The sequence below is a fragment of the Bufo bufo genome, chromosome 3 (genome assembly GCF_905171765.1).
Source record: "Bufo bufo chromosome 3, aBufBuf1.1, whole genome shotgun sequence".
Lineage (NCBI taxonomy): Eukaryota > Metazoa > Chordata > Amphibia > Anura > Bufonidae > Bufo > Bufo bufo.
In genome coordinates, this window is record NC_053391.1 from 141,689,990 (window position 1) to 141,717,631 (window position 27,642).

The window sequence follows — 27,642 nt, forward strand, 5'->3', positions numbered from 1 at the left end:
GGATGCAATAGCCAGTGGCTCGGTGCATCTTTGGACCAGAAAACAATAAAATTAGACAATTATTTATTATCTGTGAAGGTAAAAATCAGTTGGTGTTTTTGCTTAAAGGGGTTCATTTTTTATTCATGGCTCACAGTGGGTTAAAAATGACAAAGAAGCAGGGACGTTGCTAGGTCAAAACATTGGGGGCCAGGGCCCCTGATGTTTTGTCCCAGGCCCCAAATGTCCTGCCTGCCTGATAGATACAACTGTATTGCCATCCTCAGGACGGCAATACAATTGAATCTAATGCGGTGGAAGAGACATCACAGGTCATGTGACCAGTAAAACAGGCAGTGGTTGAGAAGGACCTGCGATGATGTCACCGTCATGTCACCAATGCAGGAGAGGACGGCTCAGCGGAGAAGTCCTGGGGCAGGAAGCTGTGGTGACCTCTGCTACATGAGGTAAGTGAAGGGGGAGGGAAAGCAATGCTGGGAGTTGTGGTTATTTAACTGGGACTGAATGTTAGGGCTGAAGGGAGGGATATTATTTACATGGAACTGTGTGTTGGAGGTGGCTGGGGGGGATGTTATTTACATGGGAATGTATGTTGATGGTGGCTGTGGGAGGGAGTTGTTACTTACATGGGACTGCATGTTGGAGGGGGCTGGGGCAGGTTGATGTTATTTACATGGGACTGTATGTTGAAGGCAGCTGTGGGTGGGGATTATGTTATTTACATGGGACTGTATGTCAGAGGGGGCTGGGGGAGGCACTGATGTTATTTACATAGGACTGTATGTTGATTGCAGCTGTGGGAGGGAGTTATGTCATTTACATGGGACTGAATGTTACAAGGGTTTGAGGGGACTCTTAGGGAGCGTTATCACAGTTGGGGACACTGTAGGGGGCAGTATTACTAATGAGGGCATTCTAGAAGGGGGATTAGACTTTGATGAGCACTACTACTATGGGGGCACTAATTTTTCTTCAGGGTAGTACTTGGGGGTATTGGGGGGCACAGAGAGCAGCAGGATAACACTGTGGGGACTCCAGGATGGGAGATGATGATATAAATGTGAGGAAGCTAAGATGTCTGTGTGTCATTCTCTGCAGAGACAAGGCGCGGCTGAGAGAAGTTATCCGGACCAAATGGAGAAGATGATGACAGAGAAGATCTACATCGGAGAAGTCACCTGGAGGCCCGGGATGTGACTGGTATGGGCTGTTGTATAGCAAGTACAGCAAAATGCAGTGTGTGGGGGGAGGGGTGATTCAGAGAACTAGACCATATTTATTGGGGCTTGGGCCCCTGATCTTTTAAGACCCTAGCAATGCCCCTGCAAAGAAGCAATATACTGTATACCCTCACTGATTCCCCTGCCACTGTCCAAGCTACTTCGGTCCCTGCTGTTTTCAGCTTTCTGGTCCAGGTTCATCAAGCAGGAAGAGCCAGGAAAGACCTCTAGAACCAATCATTTGCTGACATGGGCATCTCCAGGCATTTTCTGCATGTTGACCAGATACCAAGGACTGGAGCAGCGTCAGAACAGCAGTGATGGGGAAATCGGTGAGAGTGAGTATTGCTTCCTTTCAATTTTTAGTGACGCTAAGTATTTAATACCACTTGACAAACCCTTTAATCAGGACAAAATTAGGCCATTTCTCCCTGTTCATAACCCGTTCTATTTTTTTTTGTAGATATGGGTATGAAAGCTATTATTTTTTATTATTCTAATTATTTTTGCACCTTTTTTCATGATGCTGAATCTATCTGAGGTATCTGTTCGGTGGGGGTCGACTATGTGTGCTGCCACTCCATTCGTTCTCTACAGGACTGCCACAGATAGCTGTGTACAGATAGCCAGTCCCATACAGAATGAATAGCATGACAGCACACACACTTGAGCGTTACGTCATTTATTCAGGAAACTCGATGTTTCCATCCTTGTGAACAGTGGGGGGCCCTGGGGTTGGCTACACAGTGATCAGATATCCCCCACCTAGTGCATATTGAACTAAGTTTATATCTATGTCAGAGAATATGGCCCAAAAATTTGTTTTATTATCCAGAAACAACCTATGTCTATGGGATGTGTATGGTATTACAAATATTTGTCATTGTACTGTAAGAGTGGAGCTGTTTCTGTGAAAAAATAGAGCCTTTCTATTGTAAGACACCCTGTGAATATCTTATGGCAAAACCAAGTGTACTAAGATAAAGTTGACCTTGCTACAACAGACTCCATTACTTTGAAATTGTGCCCTATTGTATGTCACTGTACTCCAGCTTGACCCAATATACTGCCAATACTTGTCCATAGTGATTATACTCATATTTGATTATATCTACCTGTCAGCAAAGCAATGGGGGTGACTGAATGGGCCAAGCATACTACTTTCAAGAGCGGGCCACATACATTTGACCACGTAATGTACAATACTATGATGTGATTTATCAAATGTATTACCTTAGTACAAAGTATAGGTGTACGAGTCTAAATAGGCAACACTCGCAAATTACAGTACAAAAACCATAAGGGTGCATAAAAACCAGCAAAAATACATAAATAATATTTGGTGACTGTTACATTCAAATAGGGATCAGGACTAGCATGTATCTGCATATATATAGATTTTTTAGTTTTTTACGTATTTTTATGTATTTTTCACAGTTTTTGTACCCTCTTCATTGTTGGGATTTAATAAAAGGACTAGAGATGAGCGAATTTTCCCCAATTTTTTATTTTTATTTTGCTTGATCCGAATCTATTTGCGCTGAATCGTGTTAAATAACGGCTATTTTCTGGCTGCAGAGCCTTTATAGTGGTGTAGAACATTGTGCCTTGCAGTAACACGCATAGGGAGTCTGCTTTGGTAGTGAAATTATATTGTGAGTCTGTATGACATGCAGATGACAGGCGTCGCTCTTAGAATCACTGCACACTTTACTTATTTGGGCAGTCACGGGGCCAAAACTGAGCAAATAACTCAAGTATGAACTCAACCTTACAGGTCGATGTTAGCGCCAAGAAGACGCGCACTCCTTTTACACCATTGTCAGCTGATTCCACATAGATTGAAGTTTAGTTGTTTAGTGGCTCACTAATTATGTGTTATGGATAGAGGTGCTCAATCACCGGTATACCCAGAAAACATTTGATATGAAAAAGTTAATACGTGAAGATGTGATGGCACACTCTCATCTGGTATACAATGGAATAGTTGTTTTGGATTAAAAAGTTATCTTATTATTAACATAAAACAGGAACAGTCTTATATGCTGGAAGAGATATAGTGTATTGAAAATGCCTTGAAAGATGTGATATATAGTAACTGATGAGGGATTGTCCTTTCTCTGAGGAACTCTTAAATTGGTATACTATATGTTTCAATGATGGTGTGGCTTGTCTTTTTGTTACTATCCCAAATAAATAAAGTGCTTATTTGCATAGAGTGTTGTGCGGAGACTGAGTAGGTATAAATTCTGCGTAGGGTTGAATAAATAAAAGCTCTAAACAATATATCGGTAGAATTAAAAGACAAATGAAAAAAAGAATATCCGAACACATGGCCAACATTAAAAAAAGGATACGAACAACATACGGTATTCAAGCATTATAAGACCTACCATAATAGTGACCCCTCATCACTAAAGTTCACAGCCCTTCAAAAAATCAATAAACCTTGGAGAGGAGGGAACCATATAGACAACATGCCAAGAATTGATTCAAAACGAATATATGAATTTGACACTATATCACCTGCAGGCCTTAACGCTGAACTTGAAATTTTCGAATTCCTATAAATTTGGAGGGGGGGGGGGGGAAGGTTCCACGTAGTCAAGAAGATCCCTCAACATAATAGACAGATACAAATAATCCATCACCTCACTAACATATTAAATCAAAATATTGAGAAATGGACCATAAATCAAATAATATTGAGAAATGGAATATAAAATTCAGGCAAAATATGCTGAAAACAAAGATAGACACTAATACTACAATGATGAAAGCAAAAAACAACAAATATAAAAAAAAAAGAAATCGCACAGAAACCGCACACAAACTGCATCGACGTTTTTACAATTTTAAATCACAAATTATTTTGGTTGCAGTCTACAGTATACAACAACTCTTTATACTAAGACAATTCTCCAACATAACAAATCTGCAGGTTAGAACAAGCAAATTAAGCCAAACACCTGCCGACTACAATTTCAGACTCACTGAGTTAATTTGACTAATTCTAATCGATTGATACAATTTTGATATCTCCACGAATAAAAGAAAGAAAAAACTTTTTAACTTCTTTATTTATTGTATTATATATATATATATATATATATATATATATATATATATATATATAGTAAAAAATAGCCAGCAGCACTCCAGGAAATCAAAGGCAAACAGTGGTTTATTAGACCCAAAGTCAAGCGACGTTTCGACAGCTTATTGCTGTCTTTGTCAAGCATGCTTGACAAAGACAGCAATAAGCTGTCGAAACGTCGCTTGACTTTGGGTCTAATAAACCACTGTTTGCCTTTGATTTCCTGGAGTGCTGCTGGCTATTTTTTACTTTCAGTTTATTGGACCTAGGTGCTGGTCCACATCAGCCGGACGTGCACCCCTTGTTTATACAGTGTGCTGCCTCCTCATTTTTCCAAGTTTTATATATATATATATATATATATATATATCCCTTTTTATGTTCTTTTTCATACCGTCTAATATTCTGCATAAAATCAGACACCTATGATGTTCTATCTATACTATATTATACTATATATTCAGTGATGGTAATCACTAACAATCACTAACAAAACCAGAATACTACTATTGGCTTCCATATGCCCAAAATAAAACATCCAGTCCAGGACTTGGGAATGACCCAATGCAATTTAGGCAACACCCCTTTGAAGAAAACCATTTATAAACCCTCACTTGTTTCCAGTATCCAACTATTAACCACTGAGGAAGGGGCAGGAATTCGCCCCGAAACGCATTTGGTACAAAGAAACAGTGAGGAATACAAAGGCCGAGACAACTACAAATCGCTGCGGTTTGTCGCTCAACTAACTGTATACTACGCGACAATAACAACAACCGCACTTCTCTCAAACCTAGAAGTCGCAAGAAGACCTATCAGGAATCCCGGAATGAGTGACGCATCGCCCTGCCATAGTCACGTGGGATGCCACGTGATAAAGCGAGTGACCACGTGGGACGCATCGTGGTGTTCAACAGGCAGGAAAAGCTCAAACCCACATGCAGTTGTGCATATATAAACAGGGGAGCAAATCCTGCACTTGTGGCCCGTTGCTAATGGCGATCCCAGCAAAAATGCATACAGTGAAGGATGCCTGCAGCGGACCACAAGTACCACAAGAGACATCCTACACAAGATAGCAATTATGTGGATATGATAAACAATATAACAATCTAATAACAAGGACAGGTGCACTCTGCGATCTTACTAAGCCCTCAAAATGGTGTTAAAATTGAGAGATTAGCCAACATGTCTTACATGAGGACATGTCTAAGCCCGAGCTACTTGAGAAACCTTGGCGCGGTGCTCGGGCTCAGACATGTCCTCATGTAGGACATATTAGCTAATCTCTCAATTTTAACACCAGTTTGAGGGCTCTATAAGATCGCAGAGTGAACCTGTCTTTGTTATTAGATTGTTATATTGTTTATCACATCCACATAATTGCTATCTTGTGTAGGATGTCTCTTGTGGTACTTGTGGTCCGCTGCAGGCATCCTCCACTGTATGCATTTTTGCTGGGGATCGCCATTAGCAACGGACCACAAGTGCAGGATTTGCTCCCCTGTTTATATATGCACAACTGCATGTGGGTTTGAGCATTTCCTGCCTGTTGAACACCACGCTATTTCTGTTAGTTTGCTTGTATATGGAGGTGTATAAACTCCAATTTAAATGTGCCTGTTTTCCATCTACAGACTACATTTAGGTGCACCTGTGAAGCCTGGGCCATACCAGCCAGTCTTGAGTCGGACTTGCAGACTCCTCCCTCTTCCCATTGCTGGCACGGTAGATGCTGGAGTTAACTGGTGAGTGGTCTGTGAGTCGGTCCTCACACTCCTGTAATTCGCCCACTGGAACCTGGTATTGCCCATACGGCTCAGGTAGGCGAGTGTTACGACCCGAGCTACTTAAGAAACCTTGGCGCGGTGCTCGGGCTCAGACATGTCGTCATGTAGGACATGTTGGCTAATCTCTCAAATTTAACACCAGTTTGAGGGATTAGTAAGATCGCAGAGTGCACCTGTCCTTGTTATTAGATTATCTAATCTAAACAAACACCTTCAATTGCTTTTCAATGGCTTTTGTCTCAAGATAACGCGATGAGTTAAGAAATTTGAGTTAAGAGCTGGACTGCTAACCCTGCTCCATCTGTATAACTGCACCGCTGAACAACAAATATATTTTTCTTTTGCCACTATTACACAACAAAAAAGGCTTTAGAACATGTAACTGCACCGCTGAACAGCAAATATATTTTGCCACTAATACATGACAAAAAGGGCTTTAGAACATATAACTTCACCGCTGAACGGCAAATATATTTTTCTTTTGCAACTAATACACGACATAAAGTGCTGTAATTTTAGCACTTCACCACTAATAAGCACTTTTTTCCCCACTAATACAAGCCAAAAAATGCTTTAGAACATATAACTGCACTGCCCAAGGGCAAATAAGATGTAGAAATATTTTCTTGCAATAAACCCTATTAATGGCTGTAACACTCCAATAACAAGAACGGTTTTCTGGAATTACAGAGCTGTATAATGGCAATTTGGGTGCCCAGTCAGTGCAGCAAGGTGTAATAGGAATGTTCCTATTACGCAGGCTGTAACCTTCCCTACTGAACCCTGTTCAACATAAATGCTGTGGAATGATTCCTCCCTATTCTTTCCCTACACTTTCAATAATCTTTTCCTTCACTTGTAAATCTTTTTTTAGCACAATTACGTTTTTCCTGAAATTCGGATCGAATTCCACTTCGTCAGCTTTGATTCGCTCATCTCTAAAAATGACTTTTGTGCTGTCATTTGGAGTGGCTGCTTATTTTATTCATTTTGGTATGTATTCCTAGTAACCTTTAGCTGTGCCTACTACTTTTTTACACCAGCATGTATTTGTATATGCAACTACTGAATGTTTTAACCAAATAAATAATTGCCATATACAGTCCTGATCAAAAGTTTAAGACCACTTGAAAAATGGCAAAAAAATCATATTTAGCATGGCTGGATCTTAACAAGGTTCCAAGTGGAGCTTCAACATGCAACAAGAAGAAATGGGAGTGAGACAAAACATTTTTTGAGCATTCAATTTAATGAAAACAACGAATAAACTGAAACAGGCTGTTTTTCAGCTGATCAAAATTTTAGGACCACATGCCTTTAAAAGGCCAAATCTGTGCAAACATGTGGATTAATTGTCATTTTCTTTCAGGTAGTCACACGTTGTGATGGCAAAGGCAAAAAAACTCTCCCTTTTTGAACGTGGTCGGGTTGTTGAACTGCATAAGCAGTGTCTCTCACAGGGAGCCATCGCTGCTGAGTTGGGACGCAGTAAGACAGTCATTTAGAAATTTCTTAAATGATCCTGAGAGTTATGGAACAAAAAAGTCAAGTGGAAGATCCAAGAAAATTTCATCAGCACTGAGCCGGAGGATCCAAATGGCTGTCCGTCAAGACACTGGGCTATCCTCGACCCAAATTAAGGCCCTTACTGGTGCTGACTGCAGCCCCATAACCATCAGACGGCATCTGAGACTGAAGGGCTTCAAAAACAAAAAACGTCTTCAAAGACCTCGTCTTCTTGAACGCCACAGAACTGCTCGTTTGGACTTTGCAAGAGAGCACCAAACATGGGACATTCAAAGGTGGAATAAAGTTTTATTCTCTGATGAGAAAAAATTTAACCTTGATGGTCCTGATGGTTTCCAACTTTACTGGCATGACAAGCAGATCCCACCTGAGATGTTTTCTACGCCCCACAGTGGAGGGGGCGCCATAATGGTCTGGGGTGCTTTTTCCTTCAGTGGAACAATGGAGCTTCAGGAAGTGCAGGGGCATCAAACGGCGCTGGCTATGTCCAGATGTTGCAGAGAGCATTCCTCATGACTGAGGGCTCTCGTCTGTGTGGTAACGTCTGGGTTTTTCAACAGGACAGCGCTACAGTACACAATGCCCGCAGGACAAGGTACTTCTTCCAGGAGAATAACATCCCTCTTTTGGCCCATCCTGCGTGTTCCCCTGATCTAAATCCAATTGAGAACTTTTGGGGATGGATGGCAAGGGAAGTTTACAAAAATGGACAACAGTTCCAGACAGTAGATGGCCTTCGTGTGGCATTCTTCACCACTTGGAGAAATGTTCCCACTCACCTCATGGAAACGCTTGCATCAAGCATGCCGAAATGAATTTTTGAAGTGATAAACAATAACGGCAGAGCTACTCATTACTGAGTTCATGTTTGGAAGTTGGATTTCTGTTTTGGGGGGGTTTAGTTTTTTTTTGGAGGTGTGGTCCTAAACTTTTGATCAGCTGAAAAACAGCCTGTTTCACTTTATTCGTTGTTTTCATTAAATTGAATGCTCAAAAAATGTTTTGTCTCACTCCCATTTCTTCTTGTTGCATGTTGAAGCTCTAATTCGAACCTTGTTAAGATCCAGCGATGCTAAATATGATTTTTTGCCATTTTTCAAGTGGTCTTAAACTTTTGATCAGGACAGTATTTTCTAAATAGTCCTAAAAGGACGGCTTGGAACTACATTATCAGCCAGATCTTAATATCTCCTGGTAGCAGTCAAGCCTATCAGGCAGCATATCTGTTTTCTCAAGCTGTCTCCCAGCACTAGTATGACTGTAATTTCACTTATCACTTTGCACTGCAGATCCACTAGGACTCATTGAGATACAGAGCATTAGATACAAGCGCTGCTGTGCATCTACAAGCCCTGTCTAACACATACACCTAGATAATAAAATCCCCTCCTACGCTTCCCTTTGGTCTGCAGCACATAAGTCATTTGCTGCTTGCAATTCTGTTCCACACCTCTGCTCTTATTCTCTACTGAGCGAAATATAATTAGATACATAATTTAGTAAATTGAGAATATTGTCAGATAAGGCTAGTTTCACACTAGCGGCAGGGGACTCCGGCAGGCTGCTCCGGCGGGTGAACAGCCAGTCGCATCCATCCTGCCGCTAGTTTACATGTGCCCCCGGACTGCCGCTCCATCCCTATTGACTATAATGGGGGCGGGGCGGAGGTCCGGCAGCAGCACGGCAGAGCACGCCGAGAGGTGGCCGGACTAAAAGTACTGCATGCGCATGACCACATAAATAAAAACTGTGTCAAAAAAGCCATTTACTGTCACCTTTCATCACAAAAAGTGTAATAGCAAGGGATAAAAAAAAAGTCATATGCACCCCAAAATAGTGCCAATCTAACCATCACCTCATCCCGCAAAAATGATACCCTGCCTGAGACAATCGCCCAAAACATAAAAAAAAAACTATGGCTCTCAGAATATGGAGACACTAAAACATGATTTAATTTTGTTTCAAAAATGATATTATTGTGTAAAACTTAAATAAATAAAAAAAAGTAGACATATTAGGTATTGCCACGTCCGTAACGACCGGCTCTATAGAAAAACCACATGACCTAACCCCTCAGATGAACACCGTCAAAAAATGTAAATAAAAACAGTGAAAGAAAGAACCATTTTTTTGTCACCTTCCATCACTAAAAGTGCAACACCAAGCGATCAAAAAGGCGTATGCACCCCAAAATAGTACCAATCTAACCATCACTTCATCCCGCAAAAAATGAGCCCCTAACTAAGACAATTGCCCAAAAATAATAAAAAATATGGCTCTCAGAATATGGAGACACTAAAACATCGGATCCGTCCTGCCGCTAGATTACGTGTGCCCCCGGGCTGCCGCTCCTTCCCAATTGACTATAATGGGGGTGGAGTTTCGGCAGCAGCACGGCAGCGCACGCCGAGAGGCGGCTGGACTAAAAGTACTGCATGCACATGACCACATAACCTAACCCCTCAGGTGAACACCGTAAAATAAAAATAAAAAACTGTGCTAAAAGAACAATTTTTTTGACACCTTACATCACAAAAAGTGTAATAGCAAGCGATCAAAAAGTCATATGCACCCCAAAATAGTGCCAATCAAACAATTATCTCATCCCACAAAAATGATACTCTACCTAAAACAACCGCCCAAAAAATAAAAGAAAACTATGGCTCTCAGACTCAGACACTAAAATGATTTTTTTTGTTTCAAAAATATTATTGTGCAAAACTTAAATAAATATAAAAAGTATATATATTAAATATCGCCATGTCCGTAAAAACCTGCTGTATAAAAATATCACATGACCTAACCCCTCAGATGAACACCGTTAAAAAATAAACAACAAGTGTGTAAAAAAAGCCATTTTTTGTCACCTTACATCACAAAAAGTGTAATACCAAGCGATAAAAAAGTCATACGCACCCCACAATAGTACCAATCACACCGTCATCTCATATCGAAGAAAATGAGCCCCTACATAAGACAGTCGCCTAAAAAATAAAAACCCTACGGCTTTCAGAATGTGGAGACACTAAAAAAGTTTTTTTTTTTAAATGCTTTATTATGTAAAACTGAAACAAACAACCAAAAAAGTAGTAATATTTGGTATTGTCGCGTCCCCAACAGCCTGCTCTATAAAAATACCACATGATCTAAACTGTCAGATGAACGTTCTAAATAACAAAAAATATAAATGGTGCCAAAACAGCTATTTTTTGTTACCTTGCCTCATAAAAAGTGTAATAGAGAGCAACCAAAAATCATATGCACCCTAAAATAGTACCAGAAACACTGCCACCATATCCTGTTGTTTCCAAAATGGGGTTACTTTTTTTGAGTTTCTACTCTAGGGGTGCATCAGGGGGGCTTAAAATGGGACATGGTGTCAAAAAAACTGTTCAGCAAAATCTGCCTTCCAAAAACGATATGGCGTTTTGTTTCCTTTTGTGCCCTGCCGTGTGCCCGTACAGCAGTTTACATAAACAAATGGGGTGTTTCTGTAAACTACAGTTTCAGGGCAAAAAATTTTTAGTTTTGTTTGGCTGTTAACCCTTGCTTTGTCAGCGAATTTTTTTTTATTAAAATGGAAAATCTGTCAAAAAAGTGAAATTCTGAAATTTTATCTCCATTTTCCATTAATTCTTGTGCAGCACCTAAAGGGTTCACAAAGTCTGTAAAATCAGTTTTGAATACCTTGAGGGGTGTAGTTTCTAAAATGAGGTCACTCTTTTTGAAGTTTCTACTCTAGGGGTGCATCAGGGGGTCTTCAAATGTGACATGGCAGCTTAAAATTATCCCAGCATAATCTGCTTTCTAAAAACCATATGGAATTCCTTTCCTTCTGCGCCCTGTCTTGTGCCCGTACAGCAGTTTACGACCACATATGTGGTGTTTCTGTAAACTACAGAATCAGGGCAATAAATATTGAGTTTATAATTCTTCTGGAACACCTAAAGGGTTAACAAAGTTTGTAAAATCAGTTTTGAATAGCTTGAGGGGTGTTATTTCTAAAATGGGGTCATTTTTGGGTGGTTTCTATTATGTAAGCCTCACAAAGTGACTTACGACCTGAACTGGTCTTTAAAAAGTGGGTTTTGCTAATTTTCTGAAAAATGTCAAGATTGGCTTCTAAACTTCTAAGCCTTCTAACATCCCCAAAAAATAAAATGACATTTACAAAATGATCCAAATATGAAGTAGACATATGGGGAATGTAAAGTAATAACTATTTTTGGAGGTATTAATATCTATTATAAAGAGAAATTGAAATTTGGAAATTTTTCCCAATTTTTGGTAAAATATTTTTTTTATCAGTAAGAATAAAAAAAATGTACTCAATTTTACCACCGTCGAGAAAACAATCTCAGAATGGCCTGGATAAGTAAAAGCGTTTTAAAGTTATTACCACATAAAGTGACACGTCAGATTTGCAAAAAATGTCCTGAATGTTAAGTGGTTAAAGGGTTAATGGCAATTTTCTGTCTTTGATTGGATCCAAAACTGTATTATAATTTCCTATTGCCTATCTAAGGCTACTTTCACACTTGCGGCAGGACGGATCCGACAGGCTGTTCACCATGTCGGATCCGTCCTTCCGCTATTTCGTCGTGCCGACGGACCGCCGCTCTGTCCCCATTGACTATAATGGGGACGGGGTCGGGGCTCCGGCGCAGCACGGCGGTGCACGGCGAAAGCCGCCGGACTAAAAAGTCGGACATGCAGAACTTTTTAGTCCGGCGGCTTTCGCTGTGCACCGCCGTGCTGCACCGGAGCTCCGCCCCCGTCCCCATTATAGTCAATGGGGACGGAGCGGCGGTCCGGTGGCATGGCGAAATAGCGGAAGGACGGATCAGACATGGTGAACAGCCTGTCGGATCCTTCCTGCCGCAAGTGTGAAAGTAGCCTAACATATACTTTTGTAAGTCATAAAGCACATCAGGTTTATATGGAGGCGAAATATAAATATTTGCTATCACCATTTGTACATCATTTATATTACACTGTAGGAAGAGATACCTGCCGCAGTCATCCGCCCTACATGCCACGTATTCATAGTTGACTTTAGTATGAACCAAGAAAGATACTCCTCTCGAATACAATGTATATATACAATGATAACCACCCTATATCTATCTCTTCTCCACCCACCTCACAGAGTCCCCATCCAAGTGTGTTTCCTGCAGGCAGATGACAGCTGGCATGTCCTCAACCAGTCAAAAATAGCAGATCTCTTTATTCTTTTTCTTAACCCTTGCTCATTAAATTATATTACTCTGATCAATTAAAGGGAAAAAAAAAATCCCTCCCCAAAAGGCCCCTCATACCTCCCATCCCCCCAAGTAGAATTATTTTCAGTATGTAAACTACAAGCACACTAGTTTTTTGGTCCTTGAGACAGGACACCAATGTTAGAGCGGTGGCGGTCCAATTCTGAGCCCCCTGCTGTTTAAATTTTCAACAGGGCTCTTCACTGTTAACACTGCTCTGTACAACACAGCTCCACACTTTAGCAATGACTTTGCCAGGTATTTAAGCTCAGTCCCATCAACTTCAACTTTAATTGGACAAACCTTTAAAGAGGAGCTGTGACCACTCCTGACATGCCTATTTTATTAGCTACATGCATTCACCATGTTATAACAATTCTGGAGCATCTATTCTTATGGCTCTATGTTGTACCATTTCTTTCATATTTCTACTAAAAGTTATGAATGAGTTGCTAGCAGTCTGCAGTAAGGGTACAGAGGGGTGTTAACCATTTTGGGGTGTGTACCTGCACAGTCTGACAATAGCAGCACTGATTGGATAGAGTGAGTCTGTGCAGGTACACCCCCCAACTGGTTACCACCCCCTCTGTACCCTTACTGCAGCATTGACCATCAACCAGGTGACCAGTGGGAGTGCTGAGATGGAAAACCTTAAAAAACTCTTTAATTATTAAATAATATCAATTAGTAAATAATACCCACCTTTTAATTGTCAAACCTTCTAATACTTCTACAGAATGGTAACTCGAAGTGTTTACAAGGACGCATGGAAACATGACAGTTATATAATTGATATCACCTCCCACATTGATATTTCAAACACAGCATATTTAGAGTTCCTGAATCATCTTAATCAGCTGCTTCTCAAAGTGCCATTAGTTTCACAAGAACTTCATTTTCCACACTTCATAATTATCCACATTACCTTTATTTCTTTTCTTGGATTTATGCTGCAGAGACGACTGCTGGAAAGTCTGGAAAAAAAAAAAAACACAAAGCAAACCCTCGCATTAGAATAACCCATACTTTTCTCTTACAGATCAATTTATGTAAGTTAGTAGCCAGCTCATAAAGGCACTCCTGCATAGTCTTTTATTTTATTACCAAAGATAGATTCAAGTGGGTGTTTTTAGACGTTCCGGTTACAGTTGCCAATAAGACAAATCTTTTACAAACTTGATGAGCAGACTTGATGAGCAGAAGAAGGACATTCTTTATAGGAAAGAAATTACATTTTGAAGACCAGCTTTAAGTATACCTGTCACTGGTGGGAAGAGAAGTTTTGGCTTCAAAATTAATAAAGTTGTCAAGGAGCTTTTTTTGTACAGATGTAAGCACATTAGTCACAAGTTTGTACATTAATGCGTAGCTGCTATGTTAGATTGTTTGCTAGACATATTATCGACCTGAGAACTTGTATTCTCTTCCATAAGCAACACTTGGGTTGAATGCTGCCTTCATTCGATTTTTTGACAGCACTTGCTGTGATCTTTGGTTTTCTCAGAGATTTTGGATTAAATGGGTTGTCCGAGTGCTTAATACTGATAACCTACCCCCAGTATCTAATCGGTGTGGGGCCATGGCTTCTTCCTAGGCAAGTGATTTCTCATTTATTGGTCACATGGCTTAGGCGCAACTCTGTCCCATTTAATAGTGGTAGGTTGTGGTGGCTCACTAGCAAGTAGTTAAGGTATGGTGCTGCAAGCTCATATAGAGGGAATCACCCCACCCTCTCTTAAAGGCAAATGTAGTAATAGAGTAATGAGCGAGCACTCATACACTTGGCAACCAAATTGACATGTGCAGAAAATATTTATTATATCCCCATAAAATACAAGTAATAAAATTTATAAGAACAATGTAGCAATAATATACAACATTACAATCACATATATTGTGGTAGATATGATCAACACTATATTCATATGACTCAATAGTGTCGATAAATTCAATAATATATATCACACCAAGAAACTTCAAGTATATGCTGTTATTTGGGAAAGAGGGGGTAGAAGATAATACCCCCTCTTTCCCAAATAACAGCATATACTTGAAGTTTCTTGGTGTGATATATATTATTGAATTTATCGACACTATTGAGTCATATGAATATAGTGTTGATCATATCTACCACAATATATGTGATTGTAATGTTGTATATTATTGCTACATTGTTCTTATAAATTTTATTACTTGTATTTTATGGGGATATAATAAATATTTTCTGCACATGTCAATTTGGTTGCCAAGTGTATGAGTGCTCGCTCATTACTCTATTACTACATCTGTCCCATTTAAGTGAAATGGGCTGCGAGCACAGCCTGACCCCCACCAATCACATAGTCATGACCTTGTCTGAAGATAAGTCATCATTATTAAACACTAAGGCACACCTTTAAAGGGGTTCTCCTGGAATTAAGAAAATGAAAATACTTAAATATTATTTTATTATAAATATATCCCCAAATATATTTCATTAGTTATAATGGCTTGTTTTGTCTGGGCAGCAATCATTAGGAGAAATAAAATGGCCGCCGTCTTATTAGTACACACAAAAGCTGTCCTAATCACACAGTAGCCAGAATCCTACTCCACACTGATGAGGGGCAACACCCCGAAACAGCTGTCTGTGGATGGATAACTGGCTTAGGTCTTCCCCGTCACATCCTTAAAGCTTGTAAAAGAGCGGGATGTTGACATAGGGTCCACTTAATATGGTGGAGTTGGTGATCTCTGTAATGGGGACACCCCTTTGCTTGGTTTTCCTTCCTTTGAGGGATATCTGGCTTTCACTGTGTTGAAGACCCATAACTGGGGCTCCACGGTTATTTTGCATATCACTGTTTCCCAGGGAGCTTTGCACTTTGGATTGCTGTGTCGAGACTCTTAAATGAGGCTCCACAATGTTTTCTGTAGCTGCTCTCCCTAAGGTCAGCTATTGTTTTGTTTGAGTAGTCTCCAAGGCATTGCTCCCGGTTAGCCAGAATCCTACTCCACACTGATGAGGGGCAACACCCCGAAACAGCTGTCTGTGGATGGATAACTGGCTTAGGTCTTCCCCGTCACATCCTTAAAGCTTGTAAAAGAGCGGGATCTTGACATAGGGGCCACTTAATATGGTGGATTTGGTGATCTCTGTAATGGGGACACCCCTTTGCTCGGTTTTCCTTCCTTTGAGGGATAGCTGGCTTTCACTGTGTTGAAGACCCATAACTCTCGGTTATTTTGCATATCACTAATCACACAGCAGGACAAGTTACCTCAGAACACTGAGCTGAAGAGCTGCCTCAACATCCTCTTTGCTCTACCTGTCAGGGATCATCTTTTGATGTAATACAAAAATGATTTAACCATGGCTAAAAAAAATAGGGTATTGGGCGTACCATCACTGGATAATCTGTAGGAATAGGTAAAGAGGGCTACAAGGAACCAAAGAGTCCCTGAACTCTAACACTGTGAATCACAACTTTCCTAAAAAAAAATATTATATAATGCACATAAAAACAGCATACAATTTTATTACAATACACAAATAGTAAAAACAGCAAAAACATGTATTTAGAAAGGGCATAAAATTCACTACAAAGTATAATCAGCTCCTCTTGGAAGATCATTTTTTTGCCATAGAGCAATTTGATTGTTACAAATCTATATTATTACTATATAGTGGCTTTCACCAATATTTCAGTGGCAAGCCTGAATAATACAATATCCACTCTATGACTCAGATACAAGATATATCTATATTTACTCATCTATTTCCTACGTCGCAGAGTTGCTTATTTTAGTGTAAGTCGATTACTGCAACATAAAACATACTTTCAGATAAACTGCAGTTATCTAGAGAAAAAAATGGGCATTTGCTGAAGTAAGCAGCATAAATTGATGCTAGCACTTCATCCTCATGTAAAGTAACTTTTTATAGTCAACACATTCAATATAAATGATGATTCCCAGCACCAGGATTTCTACCAAAGGAAAACAGAACACCCCAGAACAAAATGCTCAATCTTTATAACCTGAAATACAGTTGGGATTTTTATTTGAAATAAATACCTCAAACTCTTGAACAGGTCTTGTATGATAACTACTGCACATTGTATGAACAGAAACATTTACAGTACACAGAGGAAGAGTAGGGCAGTATTTTGAGCATGCTCATCAAACTCCGTGGGACAGCTGGAGACAGCCAGGCACTGTGCATGCTCAACCACTGCTACTGTCAAATGCGGAACATGGGAACCCCATTCTCATGATTGCTGGGAGTCCCAGCACACAGTTATTCTCAATCCAATGGATAGAGCATAAACTTCTTGTTAACAAAATACCCCTTTTTAAAATGTCTCTTCCACAATCCAATTCAGAATTTTTGACTGGACTTAAAGGAGTTGTGCAACAATGGGGCCTTTTTTGGCAAACCCTCCCCCCACTCCGCCTCGTCCTCTAGGCCAGCAGTGCTCCGCTGGGCTCCATTGATGTCGACATCCAGTTTGACATGGCCACTGCTATTCTTGCACAACCTCTTGTCCAAGTGTTTAATACTGATCAATTATCAGGACAGGTCATCATCGGATTGATGTGGGGTCAGAATCCTGGTACCCCTGCCAATCAGCTGATTGAATAGGCTGCAGGTCTGGTGCATGTTCCAGCTTCTTCGCAGCTTACCAAGCACAGTGCAGTCTACTGGATAGCGGTTGTGCTTGGTATATGAGCCCCATTCACTCACGGAGCACTATGGCCCTTTTCATAGGCCGGTGATGTCATGTTAATTGGTCACTTGATCTAGGTGCAGCTCAGTCCCATTCAAGTGAATTGGTGGAGCTGCAATACCAAGCACAGTCATTATCCAGCGGACAGCACTGTGATTGGTGGGCTGTGAGAAGGCCGCATCACTCACTGGATCGCCGCAGCTTCTTCAGACAGTCTGATGGCTGATCCCCCCACCGATCACATACTGGTGACCTAGCCAAACAATAGGTCATCAGTATTAAACACTAAGACAACCCCTTTAAAACATCCATTCATTTACAAAGCTAGAATACCATCCGCATGTGCAAAGCTGTTAAAGGCTGTACTTGCGGCCAAAGGAGCCACTATTTATTACTTTCCAGAATGTGGAATGACATTAAGCACACAGCAGCTCTCGCCTTCCCCTTCACCAGTCGAGCACGGATGACGCACCTGGATGCGTAATGGTAAATTCGAAAATATAGGAAAATCCAGCTCAAGAAATGGTGGAAAACATTCTTAGCTTTATTGCGGCATAAAATCTTCGACAGAAACAGGAATGTTTGGTTACGCGTTTCAGACCACTAACAAATATCGGTCCTTCCTCATGACTTATCGAAAATGGAAATGGGATCGCACCATATGAGCAGCTCACACAGCCATGCAATCAATATGAGCAGCTCACAAGCCATGCAATCAATCGATCACATGATCGTGAGGAGCTGCACACACGGTGCAATCACATATGTCCAATCAGTAAACATACATAGAGAAAATTTAAATCACATGTGCTGACCAAAACATCTACATAAATATGTAGTTGGTGCATATATAAAAGAACAATGGCAAAGCAAAAAGATATAATAATAATTAAACATCTGAACACAAAATCGCATATGCAAAATCATTAAGAGATATCTCCCTTTATTGTCATGCGATAGTAAATGGATGGATATTGTCGCAGAGGGAGTGAAGTGTACAACAAGAAGAGCTCCAACCTTGGGCAATTCCTTAAGTCCCAGCCTGTTCTCTGAAAAGATTTTGCAGAGACCAACCTGGCTCAACAAGGGCAGCTATAAATGTGGTCATGCCAAATGCATTTGTTGCAATCATACCAGAGCCACAAAAAAGTTTAAATCTACTGCTAACAATAAGAAATTTACCATACAGTCCTATCTTAACTGCAACACAAAGTTCGTGGTTTATTAGATAACATGCAAACTTTGTCAGTTGCAATATGTGGGGTGTACTAGAAATGAAATAATAACTCGCATACGCAAGCATATTTCAGATATCCCACACTAAGAAAACTGCAACGTGTCTGCTGTCAGCACACACTTTGCGATTTTGCATGCAGGTGACACCTCCAATCTGGTGGTTCAAGGAATCGAGAGAGTTTTCCTTCCCACCAGAGGGGGCGACCATAGGAGGAAACTTTTAAATCGAGAGGCATACTGGATTTTTCAGCTGGACTCAAGACAGCCTCAAGGGCTTTATAATAGACATGATTTAATTCTACACTATATAGCCTCATGCACCTTTTTTTAAGGTCCGCAAAAACGGGGTCCGTAGGTCCGTGATCCGTGTCCGTTTTTTCTTCCGTGGGTCTTCCTTGATTTTTGGAGGATCCACGGACATGAAGAAAAAGTCGTTTTGGTGTCCGCCTGGCCGTGCGTAGCCAAACGGATCCGTCCTGACTTACAATGCAAGTCAATGGGGACGGATCCGTTTGACGTTGACACAATATGGTGCAATTGCAAACGGATCCGTCCCCCATTAACTTTCAATGTAAAGTCAGGAGTTAATATACCATAGGATCTGAGTTTTCTCCAATCCGATGGTATATTTTAACTTGAAGTGTCCCCATCACCATGGGAACGCCTCTATGTTAGAATATACCATCGGTTTGAGTTAGACCGTCAAAACTCAGATCCGACAGTATATTCTAACGCAGAGGCGTTCCCATAGTGATTGGGACACTTCAAGTTAGAATATACTAAGAACTGTGTACATGACTGCCCCCTGCTGCCTGGCAGCACGCGATCTCTTACAGGGGGCTGTGATCAGCACAATTAACCCCTCAGGTGCCGCCCTGGCCACCAATGATGAGGGGGTGATTTTAATTAGGGGGGGGAGAGGGGAGGCCGCACTGGCCATCAATGATGGGGGAAGGTGATTTTAATTAGGGGGGGGGAGAGGGTAGGCCGCACTGGCCACCAATGAATATAATACTGGGGAGGGAGGGGGGGCCGCACTGGCCACCAATGAATATAATACTGGGGAGGGAGGGGGGCTGCACTGGCCACCAATGAGTTAAATACAGGGGAGGGGGGTCTGCCCCCACCTGCCTGGCAGCACCTGATCTCTTACAGGGGGCTATGATACGCACAATTAACCTCTCAGGTGCAGCACCTGAGGGGTTAATTGCGCGGATCACAGCCCCCTGTAAGAGATCGGGTGCTGCCAGGCAGCAGGGGGCAGTCATGTACAAAGTTCTTAGTATATTCTAACTTGAAGCGTCCCCATCACCATGGGAACGCCTCTGTGTTAGAATATACTGTCAGATTTGATTTTTTTACTGTCCGTCTGTGTGAAAGTAGCCTACGGCCATGGATCACGGACTCGGATGCCAATCTTGTGTGCATCTGTGTTTTTTCACGGACCCATTGACTTGAATGGGTCCGTGAACCATTGTCCGTCAAAAAAAATAGGACAGGAAAACGGAACAACGGCCACGGATGCACACAACGGTCGTGTGCATGAGGCCTAAGGGGAGTCTTCAGTTTCTCCTTTTGTGTTTAGATGTTTCATTATTATTATTATATCTTTTTGCTTTGCCATTGTTCTTTTATATATGCACCAACTACATATTTATGTAGATGTTTTGGTCAGCACATGTGATTTTAATTTTCTCTATGTATGTTTACTGATTGGACATATGTGATTGCACCGTGTGTGCAGCTCCTCACGATCATGTGATCGATTGATTGCATGGCCAGCTGTGCGAGCTGCTCATATGGTGCGATCCCATTACCAGTTCGATAAGTCATGAGGAAGGACCGATATTTGTTAGTGGTCTGAAATGCGTAACCGAACATTCCTGTTTCTGTCGAAGATCTTATGCCGCAATAAAGCTACAAATTTTTTCCACCATTTCTTTCCAGAATGTGGAACTATAAATTTTACGTTGGTCTTTAATAACTGTAATAATACCAGTTGGAATGTGTGCAAACATTTGGCTCGCTGTCACTATGTGTCATTTATCTATGACACCAAATGTTCAGAAAATGCTAAGTACATGAAGAATATATCCATGAACAAAGTGATGTACAAAGCATACTGTATGTCTAGCATGTTTAATAAAGTGCTCCAATGCGCCATCTATTGGTTAAATGAATTAGTACATCAACTGACATTCCTTGTATGGCAAAGCTCAAGGAACACATGAGTAATATTACATAGAATAATTCACATTGGTATACTATCACAATTAAATGCATGGTGGCTGTGTACCTGTATTTATAGATCTTTTTTTTTTTTACTCTGAGCCCAAACTAATGTAGAATACATTTCTATAAGCTCCTGAAGCTGAGATACAAACAAAATACATGTATAAAAAGTGTATAATACAATTGAGTAAGATGTCTCCACTAACCTCTATGAAGGAAAAAAAAAAGGCATTTTGGCATTAACAGAGTAGCTACTTTTCAGCCTCTAATTCCAAAACCATTTGACATACAGTATATGCTATAATTAAGAGCCATTCACCTGCCTAGTGTACTGTACTATTTGTAATTCAGATTATAATTTAGTAATGCTGATCTGTCATCAGACTAGGGCAGCCTCATTTGGGGACAAGTCTGCTCTCCTATTAGCCCAAATGGCACTGAAACCTCATCAATCACTGGTGGTCGGGGTGGGAGGAGTGCTCCCCCCATGAATACAGAGGACTCATTCCTAGTCCTATTACCCGGTACTTTGCTATTATTTGTAAAGAAAGGACAGCTCACATACCATGCTATCAGTTGTTTTCCTCATTCTGAGCAATAAAGCCATGTAACATATTTGGTAACCAGGTGTAAAAGGATAACTTCTTTCACCCCTTGAGCTACAGGGTCACTTACTACACACGTCCAATTATTACATCCAAGATCAGTTGTAGCACATTCACAGAAGCAGAATGACATTTTTGGCACTGCTCTTCACTAACCTAGGTTGGTAAATGCTAAAAATTCATGGTCTAGACAGAAGGTTTAAATTACCAACCTATGGCTGGAATGAGATATGTCCCAAATTATTTTCATAAACCCGCTACAATGGCAGACGCTACCTCTTCTACTCACCGCAGTTCATTCGAAAGACAATATACTTTTTCAGCTGTGCAGAATATACTATACATACAAATACAAACACATACAACCACACCAACAGTAAAGTCAAGACCACACACAGACATGGCCCAAAAAAAGTGATGGTATTTGCCCATAGATAAAAAAAAAAGCTGTATTCACGCATCAGGTGTGGAACCAATGGGTCACTGAACAGATTTGATTTAGAGCTAATCCTAAGGGCATTATCCAAGTGGCCCCTGTACAGGGATCTAGTCTTCAGTACATGGGAACCACCAGGCTGCTAGAGTACCTCTTGGAGTAGTCTCTGTTCAGTGAATTTTGACCCAGGTCAGTCAAGAGACACTTGTTCATGACGCAAAAGAGGACAGTCAAAATCATAGTCAGTGGACAAGCAGAGGTCAGAGCAGGTAGAGTTTACTCAAACCAGAAAACAAGGAAGTGGTCAGGGCAGATGGAACAAGTTAAACAAGGAAGACAACAACAGAATACATCTTAGCAGGGACTAGACCAGCTAGGGAGGACCTTCCCATTAGGACATGTGCACAGTGGCCCTTTAAGAGCATGTATGCCCTAAGGAAGCGGAAAATGGAAAACAGGAGAGGCAAGAGGCATACAACACTGAGCAGGCAGGATCTAATGCACTCCAGTTGTCATATATGAGAAGAGAAGGGAAATGCCAGCAGGCATGGACTGCTGACATGCCAGAGCTGGAGAAGGGGTGAAAATACCAGCAGTGTTACTGTGCATGCACAACCGGCATTACAGTTGTTATCGAGTAAAATCATGCGGCCATTTATTAATCAATTTAGAAACCACAACTGCACCCTTCCAGCATGGATTTCACCTGCATTAATGCTGCCTTATGTGACCGCTCCTTCTAGACACTGATGAAGTAACAGGTGAAGTGAAATAACATTGATTATCTTGTGACATTGACACCTGTCAGTTCTTAAATCAAGACCAGTGAAGAAAAAGCTGATCTTGATTTACTTGTCAAAGAAAGTTATTCTATAATAGTATAAAGTATATTCTAGTTGTGATAATGCACATGGTCCGCAACCGGAAAAAAAAGTTACAACCTAATAATAACTAATAATTGTCAGGAAAGAGCATTTCTTTCAACTGTATAACATGTCACATCTTGTGACTACTTCTTGCCCTGGTGACATACAGTAGGCTTACTTTCCCAGTGCACTGTCATTTTCTGACTATAAAAGAAATCTATTTGGTTGACAGTCGATTAATGTAGCGCAAAATTCCCTCACAGCCTTTAACAAGGCTAAGAAGTCCAATAATGCAATTGTAGAAAGTCATCATTGCTTCAGTGTAATAAAGCCGTTTTCCCTCACCCAAGAGCAATGGAGATTTAATTGGATTTACACTGTCCCCCTAGGTTAATGGGGAGAAATGAGTTGAGAAATGAGCTTCCCCATGAACTAGCAGCTGGCATATCAACAGTTCATATGTAATGAGAGTAAGTGATTTCCAGATGTCACCACATGTGACGAAATGAGAAGGGCAGTGTGGCCAAACAGACTGTACATTCGAGAATCTAGCATAAAAGTCTCACCTTCAAATCTCTCGGTGTAGTAGGACAAGCGTTCACAGGTGTACAAGAGGTAGACAAGATGGTTTTATAGAAGCCTCTAGGCATTAACAGTGCATAGAAAATGTTGATACAGATGTACATATTACTAAAGGAGAAAATTGCTGTCACTCTCTCTATATTAACATTTACTGTAGAATGGGGTTTAATTTTTTGTAAGGTATATACAGTATTTATGATTATGGATTTTATCGTAATACATATGAACACTGCAAAACTTTAAAACCAATCTCCAATATTATGCACCACATGGTAACTTGAATAGATTATCCACTTTGGAAATCCCAAAGTCCATCAGGGCATGCTCACATGGCTAGAATTCAGGGCAGAAAAATCTGTAGCATATCAGTATCTGAAAAAAGGTTGTATTTGTAGAAAGATTTGTATTTTGGTGGAGGTTTTACAAGAGTTTTAGAAGAATTTCTCAGTAAGTTTTTTTTGGCTTCCTGTTGACCTCTATGGAATCCACAATTAAATGTTCTTCTTAGAATTAACATGTCACTTCTGAAGCTTTTTTTCAAATCAGCTACTGAAAAAAAAACTATGATTTTTACACTGTGTGCAAAAGGCAGAGGTTTTTTTTTTTTCAAAGAAACAATAGGTGGGGTTTTGAATGTGGATTTAGCAGCTGAAATCGCCCATTTTCCATCCCTGAATCAGTGTCAGATTTTAGCTGTGTGAACATACCCTCAAAGTCTAACTAATCATAGGATATCTAGTTGCTGAAATAATCATAGGATATCTCGTTGCTGGAGCCACCAGCAATCATCTGTAACACTCAGAAACAAGTGTTAATTCTCTATACAGTGCCACCACAGGGTACAAAAAGCATTACACAACTTAAATTAAGGGGCATGTAGGGTCATACAGACTTGTTGGGTCCTCCAGAGTGACAGATGCTCTTGGTAACTGCTCCATTCTGGCTGAGGTTCCTAAATGGGGGATTGCCCTTTATTACTCCACAATTCCCTAGAACAGTATTTGAAAATGTTTCATCTAAATCAGCCAACCCCTTCTCTAGGTTTTGTGGTCACATGGGCTTTTTAAACAAGCCCATATCAAACTCGCATGCACAGTGAAGTGAGCTTCAGCTTCATCTGTTCAAATGTGCATGCACTCAATGCTTCGGGATTGATCTCCAAGCTTATTGCAAGTAATTTAGACTCTTTTAATACCTACTGCTTAAACTGATGATTCTGACAAAGACAAGTTTAGAAAGCTAAACCTCAGCTGCAATGAGATGCTAAAGGTTTAGGAGCTCCAAACCTAGCAACAGGTTTCCTTTACAGAAACATGATGCACAGAAAAACAATAAGGTGTTAAACATTGACTTATTATCACAATTAAACCAAACTGTTTGAAAGAGACCAGTAGTATGGGTAAAAAAAATATATACCTCCCGAGTGGTTCAAAAGACAAATTGTTATCCACCATGTAACAATGATTAGCACTACACTAGGTACAATTTTTTAATTTTTTGTACAATGATCAAAGTTGTTATGGAGAAGACCATTCCTTTTCTAGATCACAGTTTGTGACAGATTTTCAATTCTTCCCTAGATTATGTTGGCTACTTTGAGAAGAACCCCCCTCTCCCAAGAAGATTATTTTTTAATGCAGTTTTGGATGGTCATCTCAAAATACCTACAAGAGTAAGTGCTCATTAGTTACTACAGTATTGAGTATGTGACTGTTGCTACCATATACAGTATGCTTAAAGTAGAACGGTCGTATTTTTTTTTTTGGAGTATTGGATTGTGGTGATTAATATCACCTTGGTGGCCCTATTTAAACTTTTCACTGTGTATTCAATTACCCCTTAATTCCACATTTTTGTTCCCTGTACTGCCTATATTTACCTGTGCTTAAAATAGGGTTGCTAGGCATGGTCCGTCTATCTGTTGAAGGACGGAGGACGCAGAAGCACGCAGCCTGCAAGGTCACATTACTGACAACCAGGGACTGTAAGCAAATGATTAAAGCCAGGTCCTCCCCAGCAGCTGATAACAGTGCCTGGGCTGTGTGCACTTCTCCCTGTCCCTGCGCTTGGCAGACGCTCCCTCACTCAGCAGAGCTGGAGAATGCAGAGTTGAATCAGCGCAGACCAGGGAAGGGAGATCTGCCATCTGCTCAGTGTATAAATGAAAGCAACATGTGGTAAGAGGACCCCTTTGTGCTGCAGGAGACTAACCCTTTAGGGGGGAGGGCTCTGGTTACTGACACTTTTGGGGGGCTATTGTTACTGGCTAGTGAGGGCAGGCGGGATTAGCCTCAGGGTGAGGGCAGTGGCGGCCATCTTAACTGAATAGTGAAATTGCAGTTTTATGCAGACTGGTTGCTAAGGGCTGAATCTTATTAAATATGGGGTAAGTCAGTCTAATAGTAACTGATTCTGGAATATCATGTTATTAGTAACTACATATATGAAAATATAAATTAGGGTCTAAGTGTGACAGTTATCCTTTAAAACCCACTATTCTATCATCCAATTGACTGCAGTGTTAAAAAACAAAAAAAGCATTTGATTGATAGAAAATGAACAAAAGAGTGTGTCCTGTTCAGACAAAATGCCATGCAGCTCCTCGTGTCATAGTGCATTCACATCAAATAGCAACAACTTCTACATCTAATGAGGAAAAGGTCAATATCGCCAAATGCCAACACGGCACACAAGTCGTTTGTTAGCATGAGAAGATACTACAGCTTATGACTGAGATTCAGAAAAGAACTAGAATATGAAAACAGAATAAATAAAGAGTAAAGGAAAATGCTTAGAGTTTAAAAGATTAGGCGTTATCCCTCACGTAAAAGAATATCTTCCTTAACTTTGGATGCAAAAGGCTTTCCTGTTCTGCTTCTTTCAAAACAAGTCGCTTATTGTCATATCTAGAGATGAGCAAAGTTTTAAAAAATTTGATTTGGACACTATGCCAAATTTTTCAAGAAATTTGATTCGTTACAAATTAATTTGTCATGAAGCATGTTAAATCAGCTATATCCCGTCCTACAGGGAGATTGTATCTCTGTGTACATCAATGTGCATTGTAGCAACGTACATAGCTAGTCATTTCTGGTAGTGAAACAGTTACTGAGACAGGCAGGTCAACCCAATAACAGTAGAGTTGGACAGCTTATTCACTCCAATTTGAGAATCAAGGCCTAATAGAATTGCTTACGTATTAAACAATGTGGGCACCCCAATAACAGTAGATCTAGATGGAACATTCAATCCAATTTGGGAATCAAAGCGTAATAGAATTGCTTATCTATTTAACAAGGTGGACACCCCAATAACAGTTAAATTAGACAGTTTATTCACCCCAATTTGAGAATCAAGGCCTAATGGAATTGCTGATCTATGAAACAAGGCGGACACCCCAATAACAGTATTACTAGACAGCTTATTCACCCCAATTTGACAATCAAGGTATAATATAAATGCTTATCTATTTAAAAAAAGGAACACACTGTACAGTTAGATAGCTCTGTGCCTTACACCGGGATTGATGCAAACTGTGCTGTCTTCTATTAATCCCTTCAGCTTCAAATTGCAATCCCTGCACTATCCCTATGTTCTCCCTTCAGTGTGTAAAAACTCTCCCTACACTGTCCCTGCACTCTCCCTATCCAATATTCCACAATTAAAAGCTTTTAGCAACACTGTCCTTAGCGCTTGTCACCTCTCTCATTATGCTCAGCTCACAATGAAATGGCAGAGACCGTGCGGGATGAGGCTTTTAAAGGGCTGTTATATCACAGGAGCTGTCTGCACGGCATTATGGGCGATCTTGCGTTCCCAGGCTTCTTACTTTTACTTTGTAACACGTGCAGCCGCCATTTTAGGAAAAAAAGCAAGGAAATTCGGATTTATTGTGAGTTGAATTTCTAAATTATAGACCAAATTCCCCTTCGGATGCTTCGATATGCTCAACACTAGTCATAAGTTCCCAGTCAACTGTGAAGCAAAATATTCTTACTACATTTCATATCAAAGAAAGTAGTCTGTGACATAGACAACTGAGTAAATTCTAACAATCACTTCCAGGGAACATAGTCCAGAA

At 40.5% G+C, this 27,642-nt stretch overlaps 1 protein-coding gene across 3 annotated transcripts in view; it reads right to left on the reverse strand.

Annotated features, from left to right (window-relative positions):
• CNKSR2 (connector enhancer of kinase suppressor of Ras 2) overlaps positions 1–27,642 on the reverse strand; it is a 422,681-nt gene that overhangs the window by 91,439 nt on the left and 303,600 nt on the right. For all 3 annotated transcript variants that reach the window (XM_040423664.1, XM_040423663.1, XM_040423662.1), the window contains one exon: positions 13,821–13,869. In XM_040423664.1, coding sequence (XP_040279598.1) covers positions 13,821–13,869 — 49 coding nt within the window. The remainder of the gene's footprint in view (positions 1–13,820; positions 13,870–27,642) is intronic.